Source organism: Chroicocephalus ridibundus, chromosome 17 (genome assembly GCF_963924245.1).
Source record: "Chroicocephalus ridibundus chromosome 17, bChrRid1.1, whole genome shotgun sequence".
NCBI lineage: Eukaryota > Metazoa > Chordata > Aves > Charadriiformes > Laridae > Chroicocephalus > Chroicocephalus ridibundus.
The window spans coordinates 9,197,663-9,223,843 of record NC_086300.1 but is presented as its reverse complement, the minus strand read 5'-3'; the positions used below and the strand labels follow the sequence as shown (position 1 = coordinate 9,223,843).

Sequence of the window (26,181 nt, the reverse complement as noted above, 5' to 3'; positions counted from 1 at the left end):
TCCAGAGGCTCCTCTGACAAGAAGTGACCAGGAATGGATTTCTCCTCTTGTGTAAATTTTTCTGCTCTCTTTCTCCTCTTGTGTAAATACAGACTCATACTCGGATCATAAGGGGTTTGGAAACAGGCTCATTTCCAGCCCCAAGGGTGTCCCCAGCACAGCTGTCCTGGGGCAAGTGGAGGGGGTAGCCACAAGCGCTGAACATCACCACTCAATGGCATACATTTTAGGTACTATTTACCAAGCAGGATGGCAGTAGCAGGTGGATACTGAATTTTATTCATACAAACACATGTCTGTGCAGAGCATAGAATCATAGAATAGACTTACAGAATTGTCTAGGTTGAAAGAGATCTTTCAGACCATCGAGCCCAACCATTAACCCAGCACTGTTACCACTAACCCATGTCCCTAAGCACCATATCTGCCTGTCTTTTAAATACCTCCAGGGATGGTGACTCAACTGCTTCCCTGGGCAGCCTGTTCCAATGCTTGACAATCCTTTCAGTGAAGAAATTTTTCCTAATATCCATCCTAAACCTTCCCTGGCACAACCTGAGGCCATTTCCTCTTGTTCTATTTCCTGTTACATGGGAGAAGAGATGGACCCCCCTTGCTACAGGTTACTTGCAGGGAGTTGTAGAGAGGGATAAGGTCTCTCCTCAGCCTCCTTTTCTCCAGGCTGAACACCCCCAGCTCCCTCAGCCGCTCCTCACAAGACTTGTGCTCCAGACCCCTCACCAGCTCCGTTGCCCTTCTCTGGACACGCTCCAGCCCCTCAATGTCTTTCTTGTGGTGAGTGGCCCAAAACTGAACACAGTATTCGAGATGCAGCCTCTCCAATGCTGAGTACAGGGGGACAATCACTTCCCCAGTCCTGCTGGCCACACTGTTCCTGATACAAGCCAGGATGTTGTTGGCCTTGCATGTCATTGGCATGCACCACACAGGTCCAAGCTCCCTGTCCAAAGGTGCTGGTTTTAGCTGGGATAGAGTTAATTTTCATCACAGTAGCTAGTACGGGGCAACGTTTTGGATCTTTGTTGAAAACAGTGTTGATAATACAGGGATGTTTTCATTATTGTTGAGCGGAGCTTACCCAAAATCAACTTCTCACCCCACCCCACCAGTGAATGGGCTGGGGGAGCACAAGAAGTTTGGAAGGGACACAGTTGACCCCAACTGACCAAAGGGATATTGCATACCATGTGATGTCACGGTCAGCAGTAAAACTAGGGGGAAGGTTGGTGGGGGGGCTACTGCTCAGGGACTGGCTGGGAATCGGTAAGTTGGTGGTGAGCAATTGTTTTCACTTCTATCACTTGACTTTTGGGGGGGGGTATTTCTCTCTCTTCCTTATTTTCTTTTAATTATAATTTATTATTATTATTTCAATTGTTAAACTGTTCTCATCTCAGCCTGGGAGTTTTCTCACTTTTACCCTTCCCATTCTTTCCCCCCATCCAGCTGGGGGGGAGGCAAGCACTGTGTTGTGCTAAGTTGTAATGTGGGGTCCTATTTTGGTGTCCAATGTGGGGCTTGAACCCACAATGCTGAAATTAAGAGTCTCATGCTCTGCTGACTGAGCTACCTGGGGAACGGGACAGAAGCTCCACCTGTTAGAGGTGTCCACGTCTCACTGGTGGACTGGCCTTTACGTGTGGAAGTTCCACTGTGAGGACAGCCCTGGGCACAGTGCTGAGTGTAGGTGGGTGTATTCAGCAGGTTATTGTTTTCACTATTTAACACCTTCTAACAGAGACATTCAACATAAGCTCAGCTCAACTGCTGAGAGTTTCTTCATATCCAAAGCTGTTGTTACCTGGGTTATTGTTGCAGTCTGGTCTCCCTCTCAAAGTGTGCCACAGAGGTGTAAAATTGTGAGGAGTTCATCTGTGCTTCCTTTTTCTTTTCTGCTCACCCAGACCATTGCAGCATGTTAGGTGCAGCCCAGAGCTTTCAGGTAACCCTGTCCTGTAGCACAGGTCTGTGTTTGGCTTGTCTACCTGGCACTTAACAGAATCAAGAGCAAGAGTTGGGCACAGGTATCCTTGGCCTCACTTGGTCCTGTTGAACTTTACCTCATGAATTTCAACAAGACCAAATGAAAGGTCCTACACCCAGGTTGGGGCAATCTCCAGTATCAATACAGGGGATGAATGGGTTGAGAGCAGCCCTGCGGAGAAGGACTTGGGGATACTGGTGGATGAAAAATCGAGCCAGCAATGTGCACTTACAGTCCAGAAAGTCACTCACATCCTGGGCTGCATCAAAAGAAGCATGGCCAGCAGATTGAGAGAGGTGATTTTGCCCATCTACTATGCTCTTGTAAGACCCCACCTACAGTACTGCATCCAGCTCTGAAACCCACATTGCAAGAAAGATATGGACCTGCTAGAGCACGCCCAGAGGGACACAAAAAGGATCTGAGGTCTGGAACACCTCTCCTGTGATGAAAGCCTGAGAGAGTTAGGGTTGTTCAGCCTGGAGAAGAGAGGTCTTCCTCTTCGTGGAGAAGAGGTCTCTGAGGAGACCTTATTGTGGCCTTTCAATATATACAGGGGCTTATGAGCAAGACAGAAAGACTTCTTAACACGGCCTATAGTGACAGGACAGGGCACAACAGTTTCAAACAGAAAGAAGGTAGATTTAGATTAGGTGTAAGGAAGAAATTTTATACAAAGAGGGTGGTAAGACACTGGCCCAGGTTGCCCAGAGAAGCTGTGGATGCCCCATCATTGGAAAGGTTCAAGGTCAGGTTGGACGGGGCTTTGAGCAACCTGATCTAGTGAAAGATGTCCCTGCCCATGGCAAGGGGTTGAATAAGTTGATCTTTGAAGGTCCCTTACAACCCAAACCATTGTCTGACTCACTCTATGATTCTCACATATCTGCGCAGTGGTTTTGGGCAGGCTTTGCCCTGTGACAGAAGCAGAAGCGTGGGGCTTCCTCAGGTGCTGGAGGTGGGGCTCTTACAGGTTGGGACTGATTGCTGGCATGTTTCTCTCCCCATCACATCTTGTTAGATGGATACAGGAAGAAGTGAGAAAGGGCATGCTGGATTTTGTCTTTCTAAGAAGCTCTATACAGTGAAACAACACACGACAGAGGGAGGTGGAAGGAAAACATAAGTTTGAGACATATCCAAAGGACCCTTACAACTGCCCTTTTTTTGACAGTTTGCAATGAAGGACCTACTAGACTGCACTCAGGTCCAGCCATCTTCCCATTATGGAGGAGTTAAAAGGAGAATGCGTGTACAGCCTGCCAGCACCTCCAGCTAACATCACCACCGTGACCCATCCAGCAGGTAGAGGCTGAGCAGACCACACTGCACACAGAGAGTAGCTCCAGCTCACCCATCTGCCTGCCAGCACATGCCACGCAGAAACCAGCAGTTCATCTCCCCCTTTCATCCTGTGAGCCACTGGCACGCCTCTTCCTGTGCAAATAATTCCCAGTCTCTCAGATTTGCAGCCAGCTCCTCCTAGAAACCTAGTTCCTTCCTTCTTAACCACAGGACTTGTGTGGAATAATTACTAAATTGGCTAAAAAATACAAAAGTACAGCATTGTTCACACATTAAGGAAAATATAGAATCAAGAGGCCTCTGAGGTAGAAAACAGCCGCAGCTGGCATGAAGAATACAACACCTGTGGTTCCCTGATAAGCTACATGAGGTACGGGACGAGATGCAATTATTCCCCGGCTTTACCTTATGATGTATAGCGGATATGGGAATGGGATGATACCATGAAACAGATAAGCTGCCAATTAGCTGCCCGCTCAATACTCGGAGCCAACATTTTGTCAAATTTTGATGAAATGCTGTCCTTTGTGCAAACTTTGCTCATTATAATGCCATTATAATACCAAAACACACCTCCATCCCGAAGGCTACCTGCCTCCAAGGTGCGACCACTCCTCCTTGAGTCTGCGCCCTGAATTTCTCGTAAACTGTACCTTTAATTGTGAGGTGAGAGAATTTTACACCAATCGTAATAAAAGTATGTATGACTAAAGTCACTCAAACTCCACCTTGAAGGTAACAAATAGTATAAAAATAGCCCGAGAGAGGGGGGATACCCAGGGAAGACACCATCACAAAGAATTACATCACTGACTTCTGGGATCAGTCGACGGGCTGAGCCTCTCTTCCCCCCTATAGGGACGCCTCTGGGTAAGACTTAGATTATACCGAGTGCTTCCTCGGGAAACTTAGAAATTTCTCTAGAGACTTTCTTTCCTACATTTATAGCCAGGCTGTATCTTTATAACTTTGTCGCACATTTTGTATATATAACAATACTTTCATTTGCACGTGCTTTGCAGACAGTGTATTTATCACTGGCAATCCTAAGAACCTATATATCTGTTGTTTAAATAAACTGCACTGTTTCAGTAGCTGGTTGTTTCGGTTTCTCACTGAACATGACCAAAGACTCGAGAGTGGCCGTGCTGGTTCATGAGCACGACTAGACTGAAGGTGCAGTCCACTATTAGTGTATCCATAACAAGTTTAATACATATTAAACACGATTGGACTGATAGTGCTGAATTGGGCATCACTCAGAATTTAAACCTACCTGCACATAGCCTCCCACCTCGGTGAGGAATGTTGGAATGCAAGGCGGTTTATCTTCTGCCAAAACCGCTTGGCCCCTTTTCACGCAACAACTTGTCAAACACTTTTATATGGCCGGTAGCAGGGGTGTTAAGGACACGCAGAGCGGGCTATGGGGAAGGAGGACAGATGGACAGGCAGGTGGAGCAAAGGCTATGGGTCCCTGTGCAGATGAGGGTGGATGACTAAGTGGAGTGAACTGTAGACAGGTGGGCAGAAATATCTCCAGCATTTGTTTCCGCTTCAGAACAGCCGCCAATGCGCAGAGGTCCTGCCTATGGGCTTGTATCACCCTCTGCTCTTCACAGGACACAAGGTAACAGCGGGTGACAACACGGGCAGCTTTGTGTGAAGGGAAGGCTGCCCCAGGTGCCTGTAGGTGAAAAGTCTTGTCTTTTTGTGTGTGTTTCATCCCACCTCAGAAGAGACATCTGAAGTCCAGGGGCAGAATTACATCCGCGAAATAATTTCTTTTCCCATGGCCCCGAGCACACACGCGAGGTGTCCAGAGGGAAGGGAGGCTCAGGGTCAGCGAGAACAAACCCAGCCTAATTCCCAACTGCAAAATCCTTCACTTTCGATTAGAAACGTTAAAAAAAAAGCCAAAACAACAGCAACAACAAAAAACCAACTACACTTCACTAGCGTTTATTTCAGCTCTTTCAACTAACTGATTAACGGATTGACTTAACGAATTCCTCCGAGTCTCGCGGCCGCGCCCCCGCGCAGCTCCTGGCCCTTTGCTCATCCCCGCTCCCTTTAGCCGTGGTTTTCCGCCACTTTTCTAAGCACCGCCCCGCCCCGCCCCGCCCCGCCCCCCCCCACGCTCCGGCGCTGGGCGGCCTCATGCGCCGGGCGCTCAGGCGCACGCGCAGTCTGTGCCGGCGGGCGCATGCGCACCCGGCGCAGCCATGCGGGTGGTGGTGGGTGAGTGCGGGGCCCGGAGCCGAGCCGAGCCGAGCCGAGCTGAGCCGAGCCGAGCCGGGGCGGGCCCGGCCCGCCCGGCAGCGCACGTTGTCTCTCAGGGGCGCTGGTGCGGGTGGAGGGCTTCAGCCAGGCCGCTGCCGGGAGCGGGGTGGGCGTGGGAGGCCGCCCGGCGGAGGGCGGGCCCCGGGGCGCCATGGGCAGGGCACCCCCCCTGCGAGGCCTCTGTGAGGGGGACGTAGTTTTGGAAGTGGCGAGCCTGGATTGAGGGTGCTGCGGACAGAGGCCGGAGCCAGACACCGCCCCGGCGCTGGGGGTAGGACGCGGTGCGTGGCCTGTGGAGGCCCTCAGGGCTGGGGCGCTGTGCGGGGTGGCCGGGCTCAGAGTAACGTGCCGCGGGGCGCCGGCTACGGTGACGGGGACACCCGTGCATGCCTTGGGACGGCGGTCTGGGTGGCACATCGGTAATGCCTTGTCTCTCTCCCAGGTGGTGGGACTGGCTTTGTGGGCAGAGCCCTAACCCAGTTGCTGCGGAGCCGTGGGCATGAAGTGACCCACGTCTCTCGACAAGGGGGCAAGGATCGGATCAGCTGGGTATGAGACGAGAGCGGTCACAAGAGGAGGAACGTGTCAGGGATGAGGAACAAGCCCACTTGCCCTGGCCTGCCTTGGCGTACAGGGAATCTGCAGTGGGGAATCTGGCTTCTGTGGATGTGCCCTTGGGCTCCTGGGTGCTCCGTGGGCCGTAGTCATCGGGATGGGTACTGCTGTAGCTCCAAGGCGCAAAAGTTTCTCCATTTACGCTTGTGCTCCAGGCGGTGTCAGGAAAGAACTGTCTGGAGTTCTTAGGAGCGTGCCCTGCTTACTTGTTGGGAAGGCTTGAGCAGATGGGAGGCTGGGTGTGTGATGTCTCTGTTACCCCTGTCTAGGAAGAGTTGTCCCGCTCTGGACTGCCCCCGTGTGACGCTGTGGTGAATTTGGCTGGTGAAAATGTCCTCAACCCTTTCCGCAGGTAACTTGATCTCCCATAGTGCTGCTGGGACAGGGTGTAAGCAAGACAGACCGGTGTTGTCAGAGAATGTGGAAGGGCTCTGGGGAGGAGGGTGTCCAGGAAGTGCTTGGGTTATGTAGCTGTTGACATCTGGGTCTTCAAGTATTCGAAACGTTTCTGTGGGCCTGTAAAATTCTTGGATGCCTTTGGAAGGCAGGTTCCCTTCAGGATTGACAGCTGTAGGCTAGGCAAAATAGTCTCATGTTTCCAAACTCACACTGGATGCCTACATTTAGATAATGCAAAATTGGAACCAAAGTTTGGTTTCCACACCCAACTTTGGTGTCCAGCTCCTCTGCTACCTTTGTCCTAAGGCAGTCCAAAACCCACAGTCTTTTGTGGGAAGTGGGGAACCACCATCTCCCAAAGGCACCATGGATTTAGGTAGTAAGATCTCATGTCCTCTCCCAGCCCTGGGGTGTGTGGGAGAATTCATGTGGCCTCTTCTGTGCTTGTGAGCAGGTGTCTGCTGGGGCTGTTGTTTCCTTGCATGTCCTTGTGGGGACAATAATCAGTGGCTCTCCCTTTCCCAGGTGGAGTGATGCCTTCTGCAGGGACGTCATCAGCAGCCGGGTTGAGACCACCAAGGCCTTGGCCAAAGCCATTGCTGATGCTGAACAGCCACCCCATGCTTGGGTCCTTGTCACCGGCGTAGGTATTGGTTGGGCCTGGCCAAGGCATGACTCAGGCTGACCTGGAGAGGTCAGACCTCCAGACAAAAACACGCTTCTTGGGAGGACACATGTCTTGCATTGAAATGCCAGCTTTATTGCTATCCCTGTCACTGTGTTTAGGCAAGCCTTCATCAGCTTTTTGGTACTGCTGGAGAGGAATTTGGGTCCGTATGCTTTCTCTTGGTGTTATTAGGACAGGACCTTTTCTTTGTTTTTCTGCAGAAGCCTTTAAGCATCTTGTAGAACCAGTTTGTCTAAGCAGGGCCTCAGCTGAATCCCCCTGCATATCTCCTAACTTCACATTTCTGCTTGCTACAGTCTTTAAAGCTGCCACAGTTTAGTGTCTGTGACACCCAGTTTTAGAGCAAGCGCCATTCTGTGCAGCCAGCTCTGCATTGCTTGCTGGTCTGTTTTGTTCTTGGAACTGCTGGCTCACTGTGAGTATTAGTGCATCCCAGTGAACTTGCAGAGCGCATTGGTAGTTAAAAAAATTTGTCAACGTTGCCAGCAGAGAGACCCTGTGCTGTTCATAGGAGGATGTCCCGATGGGGGAGTTCTGGGCTTCTGGAGGCAGGGAGGAGGGTCCATCTTGGGGGAGGAGTGGCTGCTGTCATGATTCAATCCTGGCCCTCTTTCTGCTCTTACACCCACAGGCTATTACCGCCCTAGCCCCACAGATGAGTATACCGAGGACAGCCCTGGGGGAGATTTCGACTTCTTCTCACGCCTGGTGAGCTCCTGGGAGGCGGCAGCTCTTATCCCTGGGAGCCCAACTCGTGGTGTTGTGGTGAGATCTGGTGAGATGGGGCATCATGCCTGGTTAGGGTGGCTCTGCTTCGGTGCTGGGGCAGCAGGGGGAAGAACAGGGAGAAAGACATAGGGTCTTGTCCCTCTCTATGTTGCGGTGCTGTACCAGTCTAGCCCTCTAAGAAGTCCAAGTCTCTTGGTTGTAGGTCTGAGGGTGAAGGGGGCTTTTTTCCTTTGGCAGGGGGGATCCTGGTCTCACTCTGTTCTCCCCGCAGGGGTAGTGCTGGGCCGAGGTGGTGGTGCCATCTCTCAAATGCTCTGGCCTTTCCGTCTGGGACTAGGAGGCCCCTTGGGCTCTGGGCGCCAGCCCTTCCCATGGATCCACATTCGGGACCTGGCTGGGATCGTGTGTCATGCCCTGGAGAATGAGTGCCTGCACGGTGTCCTCAACGGTGTCTCCCCATCCTCCCCTGCCACCTCCAATGGCACCTTTGCTCAGGAGCTTGCTGCAGCCCTGGGGCGCCCAGCCTTGCTGCCGGTGCCTGCTTGGGCTCTGCGGGCTGTCTTTGGAGCAGAGCGGGCTGTCATGCTGCTGGAGGGCCAGAGGGTGGTGCCAAAACGCACCCTGGAGAGCGGCTACCACTTCATCTTCCCTGACCTGTCTGGAGCCCTGAAGGACGTTGTGGCTTGAGAACTCCTCGGTTTGGCTGGGTTGGGTCTTGTTTTTGTGAAGTCCCTGGCTCACATGCCTTCCCCTGGATGAAAGAGGGTAGTTATGCCCCTTCTTGACGTCTCCCCATCTCCATACAGAGAGAGTGAGCAATCTTTTCCCCTTGTGGCTCCCTTTGTGCATCCTCAGTTTTGGAGTCATCCCTGTTATTGCCAACTGCAATCTCCACTTTACCTGCTTTTGGGGAAGGGCACAAGCTCCTCTAAGGATTGTGACTGCCATCTTCCCTTTCCCACAGCGTGCATGTGGGCTGGTCGCAGAGCAACTGCGGGGTGTAATATCTCCTCCCCTGAGAGACAGGCATGGCATCAGGAAAGGGATGTTCAGATGTCGTAGTTCTCCTCCATGTTACTGGAAGTCCCTCTTCCTGTTTTTCCCCATGTCTTTACCTCACGGTCACATAAAGAGCTAGTTATGGCTCTTCCACTTTGTCTTTCTCAGTCTCATAGGGGATGGACTTGTGGTTGTGGGAGAACGTCTTTCCTGAGGGGGCGCAAAGGGTGCTGCATACAGATGGCTTGGAGACTTTGCCATCTCCTTTCTTTTGGTGGCTCTGTGCTGGTACCAAGTTGCTGTGTCAGAATCTCCAGCTGAGTCTAGGCCCAAGAGTTGCATCCCTCCAGGGTTGTGTAACCCTGATGCTGTGGTGGGGGTGAAGGAGGACACTGCTTTGCCAGCCTGTGGGGTTATGGGTGGCGGTGGGACTGTTGTCTCCTGAGCTGCTCTTGAGGCCTTGGGTAGGTGTCAGCTACATCTGAGCTGGTGCTGGGGACAAACTAGGTGGTTCATCTTGGTGTGAGATAGCGCAAGGCACTGCTTTAGTCTAAAGAGAGCACTTAGGTATTGCTTTCATTGTAGTTATCTAATCCCAGACAGAGGTTTTTTCTCTTATTCCTCCTGTGAGCTGGTACTTGTGTTCAGGGGGTTCCCACTGATGGGGCAGTGAGAACATCCAAGCTGCCTTGGGAAGCCGTACCTCTTCTCTGGTGGAGAACACTGTGATTTCATCATCTCGTACTGTAAGGAAATGTATCCGTGTGTTTCCTGTAACACATTTTCACGTGCCAAAGTGGGTTGCGGGATGTGCAATGTACAGAGCAGATAAGTTCATTATAGTGCTGCTTCTGGAGAAATATTCCTAGTGTGTTGCAATTTTGGGCAAGAAAAATATATTAAAAAGCACTTCAGGCAGACTGGCTCCATTCATTGCTGAAATAAGAAGTCGCCCAGAACAAGAGCTGTTCACATATTTCTGATTTATGTCAGGTTAATGCAGTCACGGTGGCTGGCTAGATTCCCCTCTCACCTGCCGCTTTGCCATTCTGTCTCCAGTATGGACTGAGCAATCTGCTGAACTTTCCAGGCAGGAAAATGGGAGTGGGACTGTCCAGTTGGAACTGGAGATAGTCCTTGCAGTTAGTCTGAGCACAGCCGGGTGAGCTGGGACTTTGTGAATAGCTATGAAAGCAACATCATCCGAGATGCTCCCTGTGATGAGTGTGATGTGCTTGGATTGTGTCTGTGCTGCCTGTCAGTTAGGTGCAGATTCCTTGCTCTTCCCATGGACCCCGTTGTCCTGTCCTCAAGAGCAGGCTGACCTACTGAGGGTTACAGGCCCGGTTCATTGTGGGGCAATACAATGCAGACAATCAGCAGTGCTTTGTCTTTAGTTACTCCATGTACCTTTCTAGAGCCTCGAACTTCAGTCTGCTTCCCCAGATGTTGTAGGCTACAGCATCCTTCTGTCAGGCAGGCTCGTTAGCCAGCCCAATTAGGTTGTTTCTGTACCTGTATGTACCTTGATGATGGCAACAGCTTTGGATTGTGATTGGAAATAAAGATAAGTGTGGCTGGAGAAGCATTGGCAACCTGCAGCTCTTCCGAAAGAGGGTTGCGTATCCCAGGAAAGACCACCGCTAAGCAGAATTCCCAGGCCTCGGACTCCCTGCCTGGATATGTAATTCATTCAGGATTTTGAAGGGCTACCTTTGCATGTCATTTGGCTTAAACATGTGTCACAGGACTTAAATGAGCTTCTGACACCTGAATTTCAGTATGGGATCTGAAAACACTGACTGCTGGGTGTAATTAGGACTTTCCATCATGACAAACACATATGCCAACACCATGCCCTTTTGTCTGCTGTGGAGCCAAAAAACATAGAATCGTGTGTGTTGGAAGGAACCTTTAAGATCATGGAGTCCAACCATCAACCGAACACTGACAAAGCCATCACTAGACCATGTCCCTCAGCAGCACAACTACCTGTCTTTTAAGTACCTCTGGGGATGGTGACTCAACCGCTTCCCTGGACAGCCTGTTCCAATGCTTGGTAACCCTTTTGGTGAAGAAATTTTTCCTAATATCCAACCTAAACCTCCCCTGGCACAACCTGAGGCCATTTCCTCTTGTTCTATCGCGTGTTACTTCAGAGAAGAGACCGATCCCCACCTCGCTACCCCCTCCTTTCAGGGGATTGTAGAGAGCGAGAAGGTCTCCCCTCAGCTTCCTTTTCTCCAGGCTGAACACCCCCAGCTCCCTCAGCCGCGCCTCAGTCTAGAGAACAAGTCTAGACCCCTCATGCTAACATGCCTGTTAGGGTGACAGCAAGCTGAGATCTAGGTTGGATTTTGGAGCAGTGTCTATCTTTGGTGACCATAAGGAAACCCTGGGCCCCAGACTGCAGGAGTTCGTGATACCAAGTACAGGTCTTGTGCTGTCCCAGCACTGGCAGTCCTGCAGTGCTCGGTGCTGGCAGAGTGTTTCTGCGAGTGTCTCTGAGCCAACTGCAGTGCCCCAGCTGTGCTCTGAAGACTTACTCTGACTTGGAGCAAGTCTCCATTCTTTTAGAGGTGAATGATTATGATTGTTAAGATAGGTCAAGAGCAGCTGCTGCCTCCAGCAGCCCCGGCCCAGGATCCTTCTGCCCGGTCACTGGCTTCCCAGCCTGGTGCCCAGGTACCCGGGATCTCTGCCTGAGCTGAGGGATGCAGCTGCTGCTTTCCTGTTCGCAGGTTCAGTCAGCCCTGAAGCTGAGCACCTGTCAGAGTCACGTGCACACACACAGACAGAGGACACGGACGTGGCTGGTCACACACACTGTCCCAGCAAGTCAGCAGCACCCATGCAGGGGTCCCATGTAACACAAGCACAGCCAGCTGTGTCCCTTCCCTCTCTGGGGCTGGCAGACTCGTGTGACACCCTCGGTGCTCACAAGCACATACATGCAAGTCTCTCAAGCACCAGCACGACCCCTCTGCGCTCAGCCCCCCTACCTGGACCCCAGCCCTCTCACCCGGCCCAGTGGTCCCCTACTTGCCAGCCGGTCCAGTCGCCAAGGAGACCAGCTCCAGTGCAGGTAAGGCCTCACTGGGGAAGGGGATCGCGGCGGGTAAGGCCAGCAAAAAGGCTCTTTTGAGGGCTTTCGTGTCTGGGAAAAGCGGCTGCCTCGTGCCGGAACCGGCAGCTCGGGGGTGGGCTGCTGACGCGGTGGGGGTGCAGACAACGCCACACGCGGCAGTTCTAAACGAACTGTCCCGGAGCGCAGCGGCCGGCCACTGCACACCCAGCACGCAGGCAGCTGGTGGGTGTTACCGTGGCGAGAGTGGGTGTACAGGACGCAGCTCCTTGAACAGTAAGTCTCTGGAAACCTCTCGACCTGACCAGGACGTCATGGTAAGAACTCGGCAGAAGGCCATGCTATCCCTGAGCTCTGCTCCGAGCAGCTCCGATGTGGCCACTCAGACAGAGCTTGCGTGGGAACAGGCTGCCACCCAGGTGTCAGGCTGCAGGGTGTGCCCTGCTCTTGTGCCGGTGTTGAATGGTAGTGGTGAGCAGACCTGTGGGAGGTGTGCCCAGGTAGAGGAACTCCTTCACCTAGTGATGGAGCTCCATGAGGAGGTAAGTCGTTTGAGAAGTATAAGGGATTGTGAACAGGAGATAGATAACTGGAGTCGCATCCTGCCTTCCCTGAAAGAAGCACCTCAGGCAGACAGAGCTCCACATACAGAGCACTCCCCACCCTCTAGCAGCACAGCTGAATGTGGAGATTCAGAGGACAGGGGCCAGTGGCAACAAGTCCCTGTCCGGCGTGGCAGGCGTGCCACCCAGGTGACCCCCACACCATCCGAGGTGCCCTTGCAGAACGGATATGATGTTCTGCAAAGGGAACCGGAGGATGAGAAGGACAACAGCTTGCTGAACTTGGAGTTGTCACTGAGGCCGAGACGGATTAAGCCTCGTATAACAACATCTTCGGTTAGGAAAGAAAGACAGGTCCGTGTAGTAGGGGACTCGATTCTGAAGGGAGTAGAAGGTCCCATATGTAGACCAGACCCAATCTGTAGGGAAGTCTGCTGTCTCCCTGGGGCCAAAGTTAAGGATGTCCAGAGGAAACTCCCTACCCTAGTTAGGCCTACTGACTACTACCCTTTATGGATTTTTCAGTTAGGCAATGATGAAATTTCAGGAAGAAGCCTGAGGGCAATGAAGAAAGACTTCAGGGCCCTGGGACAGATGGTTAGGGGATCAGGAGCACAAGTAGTGTTTGCTTCTATGCCAGCAGGTGTGAAGATTGATGAGAAGATTAACAGGAAATGCCAGCTGTTCAATGCCTGGCTCAGAGACTGGTGTCATCGGCAGGACTTGGGGTTCTTTGGTCACGGGCTGCTTTTCAGGACGCCAGGCCTGCTGGCAACAGATGGCAAAAGCCTGTCTCAGAGGGGGAAAAGGGTTTTAGGGCAGGAGCTGGCGGGGCTCATTGACAGGGCTTTAAACTAGATTCGAAGGGGGATGGGGATAGATCCAAGCTTGCTAGCAAAAAGCCTGAAAGCGGCACGCTGGCACTAGACTTGGAAAAGACAGGGGGCGTAACCAGGCTCCTTAGGAATAAGTCTGGGGGTGGCAGAACTTCGGCTCCCGCCAGTAAAAAGGAGAAAGGACCGATAGCCCAGCTGAAGTGCTTATACACTAATGCACGTAGCATGGGCTACAAACAGGAGGAGCTGGAAGCCATTGTGCAGCAGGATAATTATGATGTAGTCGCCATCACAGAAACGTGGTGGGATGACTCACATAGCTGTAGCACTGCCATGGATGACTATAGGCTCTTCAGGAAGGATAGGCAAGCAAGGAGAGGCGGGGGTGTGGCCCTGTATGTTAAGGAGTGTTATGAATGCTTTGAACTAAATGATGGTGATAATGAGACTGAGTGTTTCTGGGTAAGAATCAGGGGCAGGGCTAACAAGGCGGATATCGTAGTAGGAGTCTGTTATAGGCCGCCCAATCAGGATGAGGAGGCAGATGAAATATTCTGTAAACGGCTTGGAGAAGTCTCAAGATGGCGAGCTCTTGTCCTCGTGGGGGACTTCAATTTGCCGGACATCTGCTGGGAATACAATAGAGCAGGGAGGGAACAGTCTAGAAGGTTCCTGGAATGTGCTGGGGATAACTTCCTGACACAGCTAGTGAGAGAGCCAACTAGGGAAGGTGCCCTGCTGGATCTGTTGTTTGTAAATAGGGAAGGTCTTGTGGGGGATGTGAAGGTTGGAGGCTGTCTTGGGAACAGTGACCATGAAATGATAGAGTTTTCGATTCTGCGAGAAGCAAGGAGAGGGGTCAGCAGAACTGCTACCTTGGACTTCCGGAGGGCGGACTTTGGGCTTTTCAGGAGCCTGGTTGACAAAGTCCCCTGGGAGGCACTCCTCCAGAGCAAAGGAGCCCAGGAAGCCTGGATGATTTTCAAGAAGGAAGTCTTAAAGGCGCAGGAGCAGGCTGTCCCCATGTGCCAGAAGACAAGCCGTCGGGGAAAAAGGCCGGCCTGGCTAAACAGGGAGCTAGTGTTGCAATTTAGGGAAAAAAAGAGGATCTATGGCCTCTGGAAGGAAGGGCAGGCCACTCAAGAGGACTACAAAGAGGTAGTGAAGCTATGTAGGGAAAAAATCAGGAGGGCCAAAGCCCAGCTGGAGCTAAACCTGGCTTCTGTTGTCAAGGACAACAAAAAAAGCTTCTATAAATATATTAGCAATAAGAAGAGGACTAAGGATTATCTCTGTCCTCTAGTAGATGGGGCCGGCAACATAGTGACCAAGGATGAGGAAAAGGTTGAGGTACTTAATGCAGTCTTTGCCTCACTCTTCAGCAGTAGGACCAGTTGTTCCCTGGGTACCCAGACCCCTGAACTAGAAGACAGGGATAGGGAGCAGAATGAAGCCCCTGTAATCCAAAGGGAAATGGTGAGGGACCTGCTTCAGCACCTGGAGGTGCACAAATCTATGGGGCCGGATGGGATCCACCCAAGGGTATTGAAAGAGCTGGCGGAAGTGCTTGTGTGGCCACTTTGCATCATTTATGAGCAGTCCTGGACAACCAGGGAGGTCCCAGCTGACTGGAGGTTAGCAAATGTGACACCCATCCACAAGAAGGGCCGGAAGGAGGATCCGGGGAACTACAGGCCAGTCAGTCTGACCTCGGTGCCTGGGAAGGTCATGGAACAGATCATCCTCAGTGCAATTACACGGCACATGCAGGAGAACAGGGTGATCAGACCCAGTCAGCATGGGTTTGTGAAGTGCAGGTCACACCTATCAAACCTAATATCCTTCTATGATAAGGTGACCCACTTAGTGGATGAGGGAAAAGCTGTGGATGTTATCTACTTGGATTTTTGCAAAGCTTTTGACACACTTTCCCACAGCATTCTCCTGGAGAAACTGGCTGCTCGTGGCCTGGACAGGTGTACTCTTCGCTGGGTAAAAAACTGGCTGGATGGCCGTGCCCAGAGAGTGGTGGTAAATGGAGTTAAATCCAGTTGGTGTCCGGTCACAAGTGGTGTCCCCCAGGGCTCGGTGCTGGGGCCGGTTCTCTCTAATATCTTTATCAATGATCTGGATGAAGGGATCGAATGCACCCGCAGTAAGTTCGCAGATGACACTAAACTGGGCGGGCGTGTTGATCTGCTTGAGGGTAGGTTGGCTCTGCAGAGGGATCTGGACAGGCTGGACCGATGGGCTGAGGCCAGTGGTATGAGGTTCAACAAGGCCAAGTGCCGGGTCCTGCACTTGGGACACACCAACCCCATGCAGCGCTACAGGACTGGAGCAGAGTGGCTCGAAAGCAGCCCAGCAGAAAAGGACTTGGGAGTGTTGGTTGACAGCCGGCTGAATATGAGCCAGCAGTGTGCCCAGGTGGCCAAGAAGGCCAACAGCATCCTGGTCTGTATCAGGAATAGTGTGGTGAGCCCGACTAGGGAAGTGATCATCCCCCTGTACTCGGCACTGGTGAGGCCCCACCTCGAGTACTGCGTTCAGTTTTGGGCCCCTCGCTACAAGAGGGACATTGAGGTGTTGGAGCGTGTCCAGAGAAGGGCTACAAAGCTGGTGAGGGGTCTGGAGGACAAACCTTATGAAGAACGACTGAGGGAGCTGGGGTTGTTTAGCTTGGAGAAGAGGAGGCTGAGGGGAGACCTTATCACCCTCTACAACTACCTGAAAGGAGGTTGTAGAGAGATGGGGGCTGACCTCTTCTCCCTGGTGACAAGTGATAGGACGAGGGGAAACGGGTTCAAGTTACGTCAGGGGAGGTTTAGATTCGATATTAGGAAACATTTTTTCACTGAAAGGGTTATTAAATATTGGAATAGGCTGCCCAGGGAGGTGGTGGATTCACCATCCCTGGAGGTGTTTAAAAAAAGGGTAGATGGGGCACTGAGGGACATGGTTTAGAAGTGGCTTTTTTCAGGGTAGGTTAAGGGTTGGATGTGATGATCTTGAGGGTCCCTTCCAACCTCAGCAATTCTATGATTCTATGATAGACCAAATGTGTGGCACAATGCACTTGTCCCAAAGGCACCTCACATGTGCAGGTACCCCCAAGTACCAGTGTGGACCCCCTGCTCGCCTGGTACCCCTGCTTGGACCCAAGGCTTCCTGCTTGCCAACTGGTCCAGCCTGAAGTTTGCTGGTGGATACAAACGGATGCCTGGTCTGTGAGAGACACAGAGAGACACGCACCCCCCTAGCGCCAGGCACGCAGGCTGTGGGTTGCTGTCCCGCTCCAGCTGCTGGCTTGGAGCCCCCCACTCGCGCTGGTCCCCCCAGTAACAGGTTTTGTGGATGTGCGGAGTTACTACTGCAATGGCTGTAGGGTGAAGCCCCGCTGGCTCCAGTAGCTGACACCACAGGCCATGGGTGCCTGCTCCCTCAGCCTGGCTTCAGTAGCTGGCACCAAATCCACTCGCGCGGATCCCCCAGTACCTGGCACTTAGTCCCTGCAGCACGTGTACTGACGGGGTACAATGAGATTACACAGAGAGAGTTATGTATGACAGGATTTATTAAGAAGACAGGACAGGCTCTGGTGGTCAAGCACAGAGCTCAGCCAGGCCAGCACTGACTGGCCCAGATTTACACTCTACCAACCTCTTTTATACTCCTTTTCTGTCCAACCCCCTCTTTTTGGCTCCCAGCCCCCCTCCCCAGCACATTCCCTCAACAACTGGCATGGTCCCACTGACTCCGTCCAACATTGTGGATGCTCAGGTTTGCATCCAGTTGCAAAGTCCTGGTTGCCTGTAGTTTCTTCAGAGCTTATCAATTGCTGTGACTGATGACGTTTTTGTCTGTTTATTGTCTTTGTTAATGCTAATCGCTCAGGTTTTATGACTCTCTGTTTGTCTCCCCCCCTTTCTTGCCAACTGTAAAATGTTCTCAGACTTGCTTCACACATCCTTGCCAACTGTGGGGGCTGATCAGGTTTGTTTTCGTCACAACCTCCCACATCATGTGTCGGGTTTATCTCTGTATGTTCTTGTTTAAAGCTCCTTAAAAGAGCAGACACACTCCTTTGCTGACCTGTACTATCAAAAGAAGCTGCACCACTCCTCGCTCCCACAGAATGGGCCCCACTGTGGGCAGCACACACTGGGGCAGGAGCCTATCTCCTTTGGGCATGAACTGGGGTGTGTGTGTGCAAGGGCCGCGGTTGCTGGGTACCCCATCGGAGGCAATAGACATGAACATATTGAGGCAGTGTAAGTGTAACAGTTACTATTGGCAAATCCGGTTGTTTGGCTCTGATAGCTCATCTCTCCATGCATTGGGTCATGGGATGTCTGTGGCCAGGTGGATCCTGCAGTTTTGGTCTCATTCTGGGAGAGCTGAGTGATCTGCACTGGTGACCTGCTTCAGGGTTAGCTCTGTTCCGACTACTGAGTCACTATTGAAGAGGGCTGGGCTAAATTCTTGGTTTTTGGAAACAATGGTAGTTCTGCACCCTTTGTAACTGTTATAGAAATTCTACAGACATTCGTAGGAATTCAGCAGATGCCGCCTCAACAGGGCTCATCTGCAGTTTCCGCTTTAATAAAAGAATCAAACAGAGTTCCTTCTTCTGCTATGTTTAATATCCAATAGCACATACATCTTGAGCTGGGTACCTCTGAAGAAGGACCCCGCCTGTCGATTGTTATGGCATTTTGTAGTACCTGTAGGTCGCTTGATTTCCTGATGGCACTTCTGCTCATTCAGTCCTGGAGTCTGGAGTCTTCTTTTCTTCTGATTTGCTCTTGCAGCCCCCAGACACCCTTTCTGTCTGTGTCTGAGGCATTTCCTTATCTTTTGTTACAGAATATCCTGTACTTAAATTTTTACTTACACTTCTTTACCTACTGGTTACATATCCATAGATAAAAACTAAGGTTAAAGTACAATTCATACGGCCTAGGGCTTCATTTACTTTAGTCATTAGGGCTAAGCTCTGGTACAAATTAGTCTCTCACTACAGTCGCATTAGTCCACATTACACGTTGTTACACAAATTGTAAGACATTGATGTTTTCTGAACTAAGGCTGGCAGTTCCCTTCCCATACCCCTTCACTTCCAGTGAACCATTGCTTTATAGCCAATATTGTTATTGATTCAATAACGGAGTGATCAGTTACTTACTGCAGGTCTTGTACCTACTTCAATAAGCATCTCTTTTCATCGTCCAAACTACACTAGGCCTGCTGTTGGAGCTGTTTAAACCTCTTATTACCCTTCTAATGTTCTGTTAAGATCTTTGAAACCAAATTCATCCAATTTAGCCGAAGTCCTGTTACTAGCACAGGTACTGGTTTTATGCCCGCACAATAGTAATAATGCTCTAGAAGTCTGGTTACAACTTTATCACTGTGCGCATGTTAACAAAGAGTCAGTCCCCTCTCGCATAATACTGACAGCTCGACCAAATACGGACAATTATGAAACGGTTAAAGGATGTCAGCAGTGGCTGCCACCTCCAGCAGCCTCCTCCCAGAACCCTCCTGCCTGGTTGCTGGAGCCCAGCCGAGTGCCCCATGGCAGGGATCTTTGCCCAGGCTGAGGGATGCAGCTGCCACTTTTTCATCTGCAGGTTCAGCTGGTAGTGAACCTACCTTTACAGAAGGGGGCAGCATGAGTGAGGCGAGTGAGGAGCTCAGTGCTGGTGGCTGTACAAGGACCATGGGTCCTAGAATCATAGAATCTTCACCTTTGATATCATCGAGTCCAACCATACACACACACACAAAAAACAAAACAAAACAAAAGAACCCTACAACCTCTGCCACTAGAGCATGCCCTGAAGTGCCACATCTAGACGTGCCTGAAGGGAAGTGTTTTCCAATCTCTTTCAGTCTCCTTTCCTCAGCACGTTGATCACTGCTGGCTTCGGCCTCATTTCTCTTGTATTTTGCTATTTTTGTTCATTCCCAGGCGTTACAGACATGTTTTGAGACACTCTGCTAATAATTTCCCAGCTTTATTCTGGTCACTGGGTCAGGGCAGTAGAGACACCTGTGTACCTCTGACTACCACCTGTAGAACAACCATCAAAGACAGCCCAGAGGTAATACCCTCTCAGAGATCAATGATTTAAGCAGTTCCCTCAATTTCAGACTCTATACCAAAGAAGACAGGACATTCTTCCTCCGCGCGTCCCAGGTCAGCTATGGCCCTTGCACTTGGACCTGGAAGAACTTTGCTGGTTCTGAATCCCAGTGCTGAATTTCACTCACTTGTTTATTTGCAAGAACATGTTTTGCCTAGGCCAGTCACCTCGGAGGAAGTCCTCTCCTCTGATTTCACACATCTACAGAACATTTGTCTACATCTGAGCTTGTCAGCGTAATACCTTTAAATCAGGCTGGAGAAATAAGGCCTTTGGGGATATTACACTTCTCACCCTCCCTTAGACCATTGCTTCAGGAAGAGAGGACTCCTGCCTGCTGCTCCCTTGAAGAGATCTCCTCTAGCTGTAGCGTGGTACCAAGGGATGAGCTTAAAAATACAATTCAGTGTCCTCAGCCTAGGCCGCTACTGCCTTACCTCTGTTGTGGGACACAGACTTAGCCACCCAACAGCGCTCCAGATGACTGTGTGTCTCTGGATGGCCCTATGCCATGTCTGCCTGTCCAGTGCGATTATCTGGGAAACCTCAGAGAGCAGCAACCCTCAAGGCACCTCACAAAGGTAGGTTTGTCTTGGGTGAACTGCCCACCAGTGTTGTCTGCTTCTCTCTGCTGACTACAGAGTGAGCTAACTAGTTAAGAGTTGACTAAATATTACCCGCTGCGAGTCATGGGGCTTTGTTCCACTTACAATATAAGCAGCCTGTGATACTTCTTTTTCCTACACAGAAAATCCCCATCTTATTTCCGTTCTGGTTATCACAAGGTTCCTGCATCTGCACGTAGTCCTGATCCACACAAACAAGGTGAAGCCCCCCAAGAACTCCAAGAACTTTTAAATTAGCCCTGTGGTGACAGAATCACACATCTGCTAATTATTGTTGCTCTGTTTTGGATGACCAGAAGCTCAAGGTGATTTGAGATTTTGTTTTCTTCTTGAATCCCAGCACTTGCCTTAACACAGGCATCAGGAATCCTATAAGGGACGGTTGCTGGCATCTTCTGTTGGAAGTAAATTTGCATCCCCTGCTCCTCTGAGTAGACCTACGCTGTATGATTTTGTAACTTGACAACAACACCCAGGAGCTTTTGTGTAGTTGGATCCCAGAAACAGCAGGTTGCTGGAGGTGTCTACTCTTTCTGAGAAAAATACTGAAAGGAAGACTAATTCCATGCACTGCCAATACCAGTGTATATGCTAGGAGAGAGAGTATCACTAGGAAAGAGAAAATGATCTGAAAATGCTTGCTTACCACTTGTAATATCTCTTAATGGAGACAGCTTCAGAGACATTACCCACATGTTGGGACAGGTCTGAAGGAAGATGGTCTATGCTGCACTGCCAATAGCTGTCTTACAGCATTTCTGTCTTTCAGATTTTTACCAGAGCTCAGTCTTAGTCTTATGCTACAGACATCACTGAGGCAAAAGAGGATGGTTGGATTTGAACTGAAAGCAGATTGCCTTCTCTTCTCTCCCATCATACTTCTGCAAAAGATATTCTGGTTTTATGTAAAACAAAACCAAAGAAGTCTCTATAGAGTATTAGCTATGGATTGTTCCAAAACAGGATTTCATATCAAGTGTGGCTTTCTTTTTTGGATCTGTGGAAAAAAACCTGCAATTTGCAAGCAGAAAACAGGAATATATTTATAAGGACTGACACTAAGGAGCCAACAGTGAGGGAAAAAAATACAGAATACCTGCAGAGTATTCACCAAAAGGCAATGTAAACGTCCAGAAAGTTCTAGTCTCTACAGTTCTCTGAAATTCCATTTTGAGAATAAATTACCAGTTTGTAGGGGAAAAGAAAAAGTCCTGTTTTATTCTGCATAAGTCTTTTCCTTGTAAGAAATTTGATTTTCTTTTTTTTTTTCAACTGAATCAAATAGAGGTAGTAGCTGCTCATCAGGGAAATGGCTTCAGTCATCATGGGCCAGGGAAGGGGGTGGGCAGCCACCCTCTTCTCTTAAAACTTCCTCACAGTGTCTCCAAACTCATTGGATATTATAACATTTTTCTAAAACCTTAAACTGTCTCTGTGATTTTAACTCATGCCATGTATTTGACTGAAAAGAAGCCTGAAAAGGACTGTGATGCAGAGATCTTTGTAACCATGTAATGTAAGAAAATCCCAGAACTTGGAAAGGAATTGGAGTTGAGACTGACTGATTCTTCCCCTCTACTCTATTCTCCTGAAACCCCACCTGGAGTACTGAATTCAGCTCTGGGTCCCTCAGCGTAAGAAGCATATGGACCAGGGGAGGGCCACAGAAATGATCGAGGGCTGGAGCAAATCCCTTATGAGGACAGGCTGAGAGAGTTGGGGTTTAGAAAAAGAGGAGAGGAGAGGAGGGGGAGGGGGAGGGGGAGGGGGAAGGGAGGAAAAGAGAGGAGAGGAGAGGGGAGGGGAGGCGAGGCCAGGCGAGGTGAGCCGAGGGGAGGCGAGCCGAGGGGAGGCGAGGCGAGGCGAGGCGAGGGGAGGCGAGGCGAGGCGAGGCGAGGGGAGGCGAGGCTCTGGGGAGACCTTATAGTGGCCTTCCAGAACTTCAAGGGGGCCTACAGGAAACATGGGGAGGGACTCTTTATCATGGTAGTGATAGGGTGAGGGGTAATGTTTTAGACTGAAAGAGGGAAGATTTAGATAAGATATTAGGAAGAAATTCTTTACTGTGAGGGTATTGAGACACTAGAACAGGTTGCTCAGAGAAATTCTAATTGCTCCCTCCCTGGAAGTGTTCAAGGCCAGGTTGGAAGGGGCTTTGAGCAACCTGGTCTAGTGAAAGGTGAGTGCAGCCAGACTGCACTGTGGGTGCAGCCGGACTCCCCTTAAAGGGGCTAGCTGTGGGCAGTATGGGTGTGAACACTTCTGGTCCATTGGCTGAGGTAAATCACTTACATGACATAGTTGGCCTTCACTCCTGAAGGAGGGCTGAAGAACTAGTTTCAGGACTGATTACATGACAGGAGTGCAAACGGATGGAAACTGCTCCAGAAATTGTGGGACTGCTCAGAATGGTGGTAATCATGCTCCTTGAGGATCATGGAGCCAGTCCTAGCTGAATAAAGTTCCCCACTACATCCTGATCATGGACACCATTCCAGAGTGGGGATGCTGCTGTCCAGGTGCAGTGTCTTCCTGTTGGGTTTAGAAGGATGGTGGTTTCATGTGTGGGGAAACAAGCCATGGTCAAGGTACTGAGTTGCCAGGTGAAGGAGTCATGGGATGAGGTGAGCAGATTATGCACCAGAGAATCAGAACAGGATTGCAAGAAGAAAGGGCAGAGGCAATAGCCAAAGTCCCTTGCGGCATTGAAGGACATAAAACTGGAGGGCACACATTATTGAGTAGTGAGGAAGAGTCCCAGGATAGAGGAGGCTGGATGCTTGTGGACTTTGACAGAAGGAGAAAGGCACTCTTTGTAAGGCACTCATTTTCTTTTGCCAGAGGATAGGTAGAACAGTTAAGGAGGGGAATAAATAACCAAAAAACACCCCTGCTTCATGTGACACTGTATTTGGATTTTTATAGCATGCAGCAGAAAGGGTTTTCCAAAGACTGAGAACACTATGATTTGTGAGGGTGCAATAATGCCTTCTGGGCTATTATTGGAAGACTTTGTGGATGGAGCCATAGTTAGTCCACTCTGCACTTACCCTGTCTAACAGAATATGTACTACAGTAAGAAAACCACCCTCTCTGAAACCCTGATTTCTCCTTAAAAGGAATTACTTGGCTGATTCAAGTCCATAATATGATGGGTGAGCAATTGGTTGCTGGGTCAGGCTCAAAGAGTTATAGTAAATGGGGTAACATCAGTCTGGTGGCCAGTCACCAGAGGGCTTACCCAGGGTTCAATTTTAAGGACACTGCTCTTCAATGTTTTATAAGTGATTTGGACACAGGAGTTGAATGTACATTAAATTTGCCAACGATCCTAAACTAGGAGGACCTGTGGACTCCTTCCTGTAAAGAAGCTTTACAGAGATATCTGGGTAGACTAGAGACGTGGGCAATCACCAACCATATGAAATTTAATAAGAGCAAGTGCCAGATTCTCCATCTGGGATGGGGTAATCCTGGTTATACAAAAAATTGGGGGGTGAAAAGCTGGAGAACAGCCCTGCAGAAAGAGATCTGGGGGCTTGGGTTGGTGGCAAGTTGAATATGAGTCAACAGTGTGCCCTGGCAGCCAAAAGGTCCAGCCATATCCCAGGGTGCATCAAGCACAGCATAGTTAGCTGGTCAAGGCAGGTGATTGTCCCACTCTACACTGCACTGGTGTGGCCCCACCTCGAGTACTGTGTGCAGTTTTGGGTGCCTCAATATAAGAAGGACACCAAACTACTCAAGTGTGTCCAGAGAAGGGCAACAAAGATGGTGAAAGGCCTTGAGGACAAGACTTGGTTTGTTCAGCTTGGAGAAGAGAAGGCTGAGGGGTGCCCTCATCAGAGTCCACAACTTCCTCAATGGGCCCAGCAGAGGGGAAGTGTGATCTCCTCTCTCTGGTGACCAGTGATAGGACACAAGGAAATGGAAAGAAACTGCATCAGGGGAAATTCAGATTGGACGTTAGGAAAAGCTTCTTCGCTGAGAGGGTGATCAGTCACTGGAACAGGCTCCCCAGGGAAGTGGTCATGGCACCAACCCTTTCAAAGTTGAAGGAGTGTCTGGATGATGCTCTTAGTCATATGATTTAGTTCTAGATAGTCCTCCAAGGAGCAGGAAGTTGGACTCAATAATCCTTATGGTCCCTTCGAACTTGAGATATTCTATGATTCCACCTTGGAATCAAGCCGAGAAGTAGTTTACAGAGTGAGCCCTAAGGGCAAGTTAAAAATGCCTAAGGTGTAGTTTATTCCCAAAATAACCAGTATAAATGAGTTAGCTGAATTTCTTGCCAGAAACACCCATCAGTTATGCAGGAATCCTTACATGACTAATTCGGATGCTACAGATGTCAATACCTCGATAGAAAAATCCTGTCACTAGTGCCTATCATAAGGCATGTCCACATTGCCTTTGATTTTTACTTGGTAGTTGAATTCTGATTTCAGATTTCAGCAGCCTCCCTACGCTATATGAAAAAGCAAAGCTTTACAACAAGCTAGATCATCCAGTGACTTGCACATTCTCTCTTTGTGGAGAAACAATCAACTCATTCAGGAGCAGAGTCATGTGAGAGTCAAACAGCCAAAGATTTATGTAAATAAGCTGATGATGTGCCTGCCACCTGATTTGACCTATCTGCATCTGGACCAGAAGTTCAGTAATGATTCTATAAATGCTTCACACCCGCCAGTTAATTTCTGTAGAGATACAGAATTTTAACAATAAAACTTCATAAAACAACTGTGTTAATTGCTTTACACAGTATAGTTCTTTAAGTTATTTCATACAGGCTTTAGTGTCACTCTAAGGCTTTTTGACAATTAAATTATTTGAAACCTGCTTAATATATTTTAAGTTGCTACATAATGTACACTATGGAGTTGTTCCTAAGAAAATCTGTTAACAAACAAACAAAAAATTAAAAAAACTTTCACTTATTTCCTTATTTTATTTTTTTTTATTTTCCACACTAAAATATGTATTTGCTGACCAGCTTCCACATAGAGTCCTTGATCTCCTTGTTACGCAACGTATAGATCATGGGATTAGTCAAGGGGAAGATGACTGTATGGAAAACAGCAACAACTTTTTCTTTTGGGACAGCTTGGAAGGGTAAACCATAGATATATATCGCTGGGCCACACATGACAGAAACCACAATGATGTGGGAAACACAGGTGGAGGCTACTTTGTTCTTTGCCTTGGAGGACCGTGTCCAGAGCTTCAGCAGCAGGACAGTGTAGGAGATTAGGAGAAGTATAAAGCACATAATGATAACAACTCCGTTGTTGAGGAACATCAAAAGCTCCACTATGTAAGTGTTGGCACAGGCCAACTTGACCAACTGATGGACATCACAGAAGAAGTTGTCCAGGATGTTGGGACCACATAAGGGAAGGTGGATGCTGAGACCAAATAGAGTGATGCCATGGATGAAGCCCCCACCCCATGTAGCTCCAACCAGGACACAGCATATCCCCCTGTTCACAAGCCTGTTGTAATGAAGAGGTTTGCAAATGGCTACATAACGGTCATAGGCCATGACCATGAGCAGGAAAGCTTCAGCTGCTCCCAGGAAGTGGAGGAAGAAAAGCTGGGCCATGCAGGCACTGTAGGAGATGGTCTTCTGGTGTGAGAAAAAGTCAGACAACATTTTGGGTGGGGTCACAGAACTGTAGCAGATGTCCAAGAATGCCAAATTGGCCAGGAAAAAATACATGGGTGATCCCAGTTGGGAATCCCCCTGAATTGTGAGAATGATAAGGATGTTGCCTGGCAGAATGATCATATAGAAGAGCAGGAAGAACAAGAAGAGAATCATCTGGACTTCATGGTTTTGGGACAATCCCAACAAAATAAACTCTGTAACTACTGTATAGTTCTCGTGATCCAT

General features: G+C 49.7%; 2 protein-coding genes across 3 annotated transcripts; one reads left to right on the top strand and one right to left on the bottom strand.

Annotated features, from left to right (window-relative positions):
• Positions 1-5,501: 5,501 nt before the first annotated feature.
• On the top strand, positions 5,502-9,174 carry SDR39U1 (short chain dehydrogenase/reductase family 39U member 1). Its single transcript, XM_063354625.1, has 6 exons — positions 5,502-5,551; positions 6,036-6,142; positions 6,478-6,560; positions 7,133-7,254; positions 7,927-8,070; positions 8,296-9,174. The coding sequence occupies exons 1-6, from the start codon at positions 5,536-5,538 to the stop codon at positions 8,709-8,711; spliced, it is 888 nt and encodes a 295-aa protein (XP_063210695.1). The 5' UTR covers positions 5,502-5,535; the 3' UTR covers positions 8,712-9,174.
• Positions 9,175-19,261: 10,087 nt separating this feature from the next.
• On the bottom strand, positions 19,262-26,181 carry LOC134524563 (olfactory receptor 4N5-like). Of its 2 annotated transcripts, none has more exons than XM_063354705.1 (2): positions 25,279-26,181; positions 19,262-21,554 (listed from the first exon to the last, which is right to left on the bottom strand). In XM_063354705.1, the coding sequence occupies exons 1-2, from the start codon at positions 26,179-26,181 to the stop codon at positions 21,423-21,425; spliced, it is 1,035 nt and encodes a 344-aa protein (XP_063210775.1). In that variant the 3' UTR covers positions 19,262-21,422. The 2 variants fall into 2 exon arrangements, with proteins under 2 accessions (XP_063210775.1, XP_063210776.1); XM_063354706.1 differs by having other exon boundaries at positions 19,262-19,810.